The sequence below is a fragment of the Pelecanus crispus genome, chromosome 1 (assembly GCF_030463565.1).
Source record: "Pelecanus crispus isolate bPelCri1 chromosome 1, bPelCri1.pri, whole genome shotgun sequence".
Lineage (NCBI taxonomy): Eukaryota > Metazoa > Chordata > Aves > Pelecaniformes > Pelecanidae > Pelecanus > Pelecanus crispus.
In genome coordinates this window covers 92097210-92103652 of record NC_134643.1, presented here as the reverse complement: position 1 = coordinate 92103652, position 6443 = coordinate 92097210, and the positions used below count along the sequence as shown (strand labels likewise).

Below are 6443 nucleotides of genomic sequence, written 5' to 3'. Positions count from 1 at the left end.
GGACAGGGGTATGCCTTTCCACCTTGCCTACCCCCGATGTCAGGCATGCACTGGTGAGAGAGTCACGGAGATCCAAGTGTATGTGTGTGTCTGCGTGTGTGCTAGGAGAGGGGCCGGGGAGGCCAAAATTTCACACCACCACCAGCTGTCTTCCCTCCCACCATCCTGCTCTCTCATCACCCTGTCCTGCGTGGGCGGGGGGGTCCCCAACCTTCCCCCAGCAGGAGGCTAAGGAGGCCCAGCTCGTCCATTTGCCCAGGCACGTCCTGGTGGAGTTAGTTAATAATGGTGGTGGCGGGCCGTGGCACAAGGAGGTTGTTTTTTCCTGGGGTAGCAGAGGCGGCATGAGTCTGCGCTCGCCGGCTGTGACGGGAGGGTGGGGGGAACCAGCTCTGCTTCTCCCGTGAGCATCACAGGTTCACCAGTGGGATTCTGGGGGGAAAAGGGAATCGGAAATTAATTAGCAACGGGTGCTTATGCTGCCCCACCGCCCCGGCTAACCGACCGGCGCCTTTGCCCTGCCTCAGCCTGCCTGTCCCCCTGTCCTCCGCCACCCCCTCCCGCCCCGGCTCACCGGCCACTCACCGGTTGAGCTGGAAGGCCGTGCTCTTCCCGTGGCCCCCCAGTTTCTCCACACCCTCCTGGCCCTGCCTGGACTCCTCCGCCTCGGGCGTGGGGGCCAGGGGGTCACCGTAGGGCCCCAGAATGCTGACGGTGGTGGGGGAGAGGTCCGTGAGGGGCTGCTGGCTCTCCTGCTGCCTCCCACCGCTCTGCTGCCCCGAGTGACGCCGGCGTTTCTGATTACGGTCCCAGCTTTGGAGAGAGACGAGGGGTGAGACGAAGAGAGCCCCTTCAAACAAGCCCTGGCCCTCCATGACAGAGGGGTTCGTGAGACCCCACTATGCTCAGCGTTAGAGCCTGGTGCGGCCACGTGCCAAACCTCCCGAGGGCTTCCAGCACCAAATCCGCACCCTCGGGACAAATGGGTCCCAAGCCCACCAGTCCTCCTGCCCGCCCGCCTGCAGACACCGGCGTGGTGGCAGCCTCCATCGGCCCAAACCCCACTCACCAGAACTTGAATATGATCCCGGTGGCGACCAGGACAATGATGATGGAGATGGTGATGGTGACGTAGAGCTGGGGGTCCACACCTGCGAGACAGAGGAGGAGAGCTGGGTGTGATGGCCACCCCCACCGGTTCCCGGAGAGCAGCAGTGCAAGGGGAGGTTCCTGCTGGGGCGCTTGTGAATTTTGCAGAAGGAGGTGCTCCTGCAGGGACAGGGGGGTGAAAGAAGCAAAGGGCAGATTTACCTTCCCCCCGGGGCCCAAACAAGAAGGGCCGCAGGGTGGCCGGGGTCTCGCGCAGGTTGAGCCCCGCGTTGTGCAGGAGCGAGTGGGAGTTGGGCTGCGCTGTTGCCATCCCGTGTGGCGAGACAAAGGTGTATCCCAGCGGTGGGAAGCCTGGGTTGGCAGAGTTGGTGTCCCCTCCGTCCTCATCTGACACTGTGGGGCCCCACACGATGGCCCAGGGGTACTGGGAGGAGGGCATGCCGTCCTCAAATCCGGAGGGGGTGGCAGGGCGGGCCCCTGCCGCCTGGCGCCTCAGCCGCACGACGTGCCGCAGGTCTCCCCCCCGGGAGGGCAGGGCTCGCTGGCGCGTCAGGGCGAAGCGAGAATCCCTCTCTGGAAGCGAGGTCCTGTCCCAGATGCAAATGGGCCGCGGGGCTGAGGGGCTCCGACGGGTGCAAAGAGGCCGAGCGGCCGCCAGGCCCCGAGAACGAAGAGACCAGACGCCAGGAGGAGGGACGGCTGAGACCAGGAGGAGGAGATGCCAAAGCTGCAGGGAGTGGATGCAGGAGAGGAGTGGAGGCATCCTGCTGCAGGACCGAGGGGAGGAAGAAGAGAGCCTTATCTGAAACGTCCCTCCTGTTGAAAGACCAAGCCCGGAGCAGCCGGGAGCAGCTCGCCACCCACGCTCCCGTTGCCTTCCCGTGTTGCCGGTGAACGTGGGAAGCTGTGAACCTACCAGGCACTGGGCTCCATCTCAAAAGCAACAGCGTCTTTGTTCAGCAAGGATCCTGTCTCATCTTCTTCACTGGGAACCAGAAGGGAGAGGCGTCAGCATCCCCTCACCCAGCAGCATCCGCTCTCTCCCTGGAAGCAGTGCGTGCCACCGCGGGCGAGCTCCCGGCCCCGGTGGGCAGGGCAACGGGGTGCCCCTGCACCCACACGTGCACCCGCTCCAGCTCTCGTGCCCCCCACGCCTGCGTGCTCTCCTGCATGGAGGTGCATCGTTGCCCCGACCCCAACGCTGCACAGAAACATGCGCGCTAGCATATGCACACAGAAGCAAGGAGCAATCTCTGGAGCACACGTGCAGAGGCACATGCGCAGCTTCCCCGGGGACTCTCCTGTCTGAGGGCCGAGAGGGGGATTAGGCATCTTTGTTTGCTTATCGCTGGAACAAGTTGGAATCTTAATTCCTGTGTTTATTTATAGTGTAGAGCGTGTAATCCATTTATTAAAAAAAGAGCCGTTTCATTGTGTGCCAGAGTGACGGAGTGAGAGGGGAAGCACGAGAGTGATAAACCAAGAGGACTGAGAAAGAGAGTGAATCAGCGAGAAAAGTCCAGCCTTACTAAAGAATTTAAGGGCAAAAATATGTCTATCAAATATTTAATATTTACTTTCCTCTTAGCTAACATGGAATTACCTTCCCATACTCCTTGTGCTAGTGTCCTCTGCGCTGTCCCGTCTCTCCCTTTCTTCCCTGTTCCTCCCCTTTCTCTCCCACCTCCCATGGCCAAGCAGCACTAGGCAGTGGTGGTAACATGGAATAAGAGCTGCCCCCCCCAGGCTGGATTTCTGCACCGGCTGCATGCCACCCTCTGCCATCAGTCCGGCGGTAGCACGGCTGCCCTTCATGCTGTCTGCCCCTTCCCTTGGCTGGGCAGAGCGCAGCGCTGGCCCGTCCCTGGTGAGCTGTTATGTGCCCGACCCGGGATTCTCTCCACAACAAAGACCACAGGCACACACACACACACACACACAAAATCATTCAAGATATTCAGCTTTCTCCTTCATCATGAAGGGGAAAGCATGCATGCCGACAACCCACGGTCATGCCCTTCTGTGGCTGCTGGGGGGGAGAAACGGGGATGCTCGGCTGAGGGAGTCAACACAGAGTCCAACCCTGCACCTCCAGCTGGGAGCCAGCTGTGCTGCACCTCTCTGCTCCCAAGGCGTTGCTGCCATCCCCTCCTGCTCAGCCCACACCCTGAACTAAAACTGCAGCCCCTCCCGAATAGGAGGCTTCCTCTTGCTGAGGGAAGAGCCTGGGGCTTGCTGTTGCAAGGGGACTCACACCCCTGATGTACACCTGAGGAGAGGGTCTGGGAGGAAGGGCACCCAAGAGTGAGTAGCTGTCTAGCTCCTGCTGCATTAACTGGGGATATTTTTAGTTTCCTTCTGTTAAATATTTAAAGAAAGTTCACAGAAAAAAAGGAATCGTTGGCTAATGTGCCCTGCCCTTCCCTCCAGGGCAAGATCAGTCTCTGGAGGGATCCTGAGATGAAGATAAGGAGAAAAGAGAAGCTATTCTCAGCATTTCTTTGTACTTTGCTCCTGAAACTCTAAGCCTTGGAGTGGACTCAGTATTAAAATGCAGCTCTGCAGAGAGGCAGCAGAACGGAGCAAGTTTCTTCTGAAGCCAGAAGCTGGTGAGATCTCGGCCATCTGGATTATGATCACGATGCCGTGGAAGACCATGTCTGGAAACACAAATCTATGACAGAATTTCTTTTGGACTTTGGAAAGGGAGGGAATTCCAAGCATCGGGGACCTCCTCGTGCGAGTCCCTGGGCTAGAGGGCACAGAAACTGCCTGAGTGGTTTCACGGTGGCCTGGAGTGCCTGGGGCCATGCCTGGGACTCAGCAGGGGACAGTAGTTCCCTGGGGTGAAGAGCCTGCTCTGCTTGTGGCACGGCATTCTCAGTTACAGCTCTGGTATTCAGGGGCTGCGGGCTGTTTTGCATCAGGCAGCATATGTGGTCTGGACAGTGTCACGCCAGGAGCGCAGATCTTCTCCAAGCACAGGTAGACCTCAGTGCCAGTCCCGCGGGGGAGTGTGGTACGTTAGGGGTGCATGCGTAACCACTAGCACTCGTCCTAACATAGATGACTCTACCGGCAGAAACGTGCCTGGGTCACCCAGCTCACTGCGCTCTTCTCGCTTTTTGGGATGTCTTATAATGGAGACCTCGCTGTACGTCCCAGCTGAGATTGTGAGCTCCAGCAACAGCACCCCAGACCATGGATTCCCAGAGCCTGGGAATAAGAAGCGCTGCCGAGCCAAGTCCCGAATTGCTTTCACAGCTGGTAGTCTGAATTTCAGCCCTACAGAGCGGGTAATGGCTGTAACTGGAGCTGAGGGGAAGGAGTGAGCCCCAGCACTGGCCTCCTCCTGTACACATAATGCTGTGGAAGTGACAGCCCAGACATCGGGTGTAAGCCTCAGACCTGAGACACTGCCGTGCAGAGGTCCTGCTGCCAACAGTGAAGAGCAGATGACTCCCGGTGCCCCTACCCCAAAAGGTGGCTCCAGGTGAGTGCAGGAATGAGGCAATGTCAGTCGGTCTCAGTCAACACATTCTGGTTTGCTAATCATGTTGTGGCCAGAGACTGAGAGTGTGTCCTGCACTAGCACACCCAGGCGTGCTTGTGGAGGAGCTGGGAGAAGCACAGAGGTGTCTCCCATAGCATGAATGCCCTGAGAGCAAAGGAAGGTTTCAGGTGGAAATGCCAGCCAGCAAGGGCTGGGCTTCACTGTGCATGGAGCGCTCATGTTCAAAACAGAGCATGGATGTCCCCGTGGCTTATTGACAAAGCAGCAGATAAAGCGTGTCTGGGGCACTGTGCAGTTAGCCACTGGCAGCGGGGATTGTGTCCTGGGCACAGACCCTGCTGCATTGAAGGGCAAGTGTAACAAACACCCTTCATTCAGCTCTGTATGCAGCTCCCAGTGTGGATGCTGAATAAACTGGTAGATCTTCAGAGAGGAGGACGGGATGCCAATGCTCTTACTACTTGGACGGGTAAATCCCAGTATCAATGCACCTTACACCATTCAGGAGGCGTTTGTGTGCCAGAGCAGAGAGACTGGATTTCTGCACCAGTACCACATGGAATGGCTCTTGCTTTCAGGTCTGTTTCCCAGGTCTAATTGTGATAAAAACAGACAGGGCTACTCCCAGGGTCCAAAGATGGACCTGTGTGTTTTCACTCTAGCTACAGAGCCTTCATCGCAGTGTTCCAGTCCTGTGATGCACAGATGACAGAGTGTGAATGACAAAGCTATTTCCCCAGGGCACTTCATTGAGCTCAGTTTGTGAATCTTGGTGCTTGAAAGCTGTGAGTAAGAATTACACTGCTCTTTGCTACTGCATATGAACCACAGTACTGGTCCAGACCAGAGATCCCTGGGGCTAATCTATTAGGAGCTGCTTTCATTGCTTTTGCAGGATGGAAGCATGAATCCTGCTGCTGTTCCCCAGTGTCAGGGACCCAGCTGTGCTTCCTCCCTCTTTGTAAGTCTCCCGCAGCACGGACCCACCGCTGCTGGGACATGAGAGAGCAGATCTTGGTAGCCGTGCCCCAAAGCATGTATCCCAGTTCACCAAGGGGGCTGGGAATTCACATCCTAACTAATGGCTAGGAGCAAAGCTTGCTGCACTCCCGCTCTGAGCAGGGAGCACAGACTAAACCCTGAATGTGACACCCTGAGCTCCAGAGTTCAGATGCTACCACGCCCCAGGGAAGCTCTAGGATTTGCTGCCGATAACTCCTTCTCCGTGTCCGGGACTCTTGTATACCATGGTCCCAAAGATAAATCCTATCCAAATATAAAAGCCATCACCGGAATAAAAGAGCTGAGGTGCCAGCCCTGTGCAGGCAATACCTGCGCTGTAGCTCCCTCGCATCAAATGCAATCTGTAACCTTCTGTTACAAAATGCTGAAGTTTGACAAATTCAAATGAGGAACAATACTATTAATAAAGAGGGTCACACACTAGCACAATTCACCTAGGCAGGCCATGTATTCCCTGCTGCCTGGAGCCTTCGCGTGGCCGTATTTCTAAAAGAGATGCTACAGTTCAATCAGAAGTTATGGGCTTGACGCAGGAAATGAAATTGGTGAAATTCTCTGGCCTGTGCTCTGCTGTAGGTCAGACTCGATGATCAAAATGGTCCCTCTGGCCTTAAAATCTGAGAATCTCTCGGCTTTCTCGATGCCTAGCCGAGATCAGCTCTGACTGAAGAGCAATTGGATGAAGCCGAGCACACACAAGCCGTGTTAGTGAAAAGCGGGTAGAGTCTCCTTCCATCCGGGGATGGGAAAAGAGTTGCACCCGATTCTGTCTGGCTTGGCTGGCAGATGATGATCT

General features: G+C 56.6%; 1 protein-coding gene across 1 annotated transcript; it reads right to left on the bottom strand.

Annotated features, from left to right (window-relative positions):
* Window positions 1-410: 410 nt before the first annotated feature.
* On the bottom strand, window positions 411-2043 carry PIANP (PILR alpha associated neural protein). The gene is made up of 5 exons (XM_075727635.1): window positions 2027-2043; window positions 1312-1877; window positions 1070-1151; window positions 586-813; window positions 411-432 (listed from the first exon to the last, which is right to left on the bottom strand). Exons 1-5 carry the CDS (start codon window positions 2041-2043, stop codon window positions 411-413), a joined length of 915 nt encoding a protein of 304 aa, XP_075583750.1.
* Between the last annotated feature and the right edge of the window lie 4400 nt (window positions 2044-6443).

Bases quoted from the DNA above. Each gene is read 5' to 3' on its own strand.
- PIANP (XM_075727635.1), bottom strand. The intron at 1,152-1,311 runs GTAAATCTGCCC...TCTGTCTCGCAG, and splicing joins GTTTGGGCCCCGGGGGGAAG to GTGTGGACCCCCAGCTCTAC. The intron at 433-585 runs GTGAGTGGCCGG...TTTTCCCCCCAG, and splicing joins ACGGCCTTCCAGCTCAACCG to AATCCCACTGGTGAACCTGT.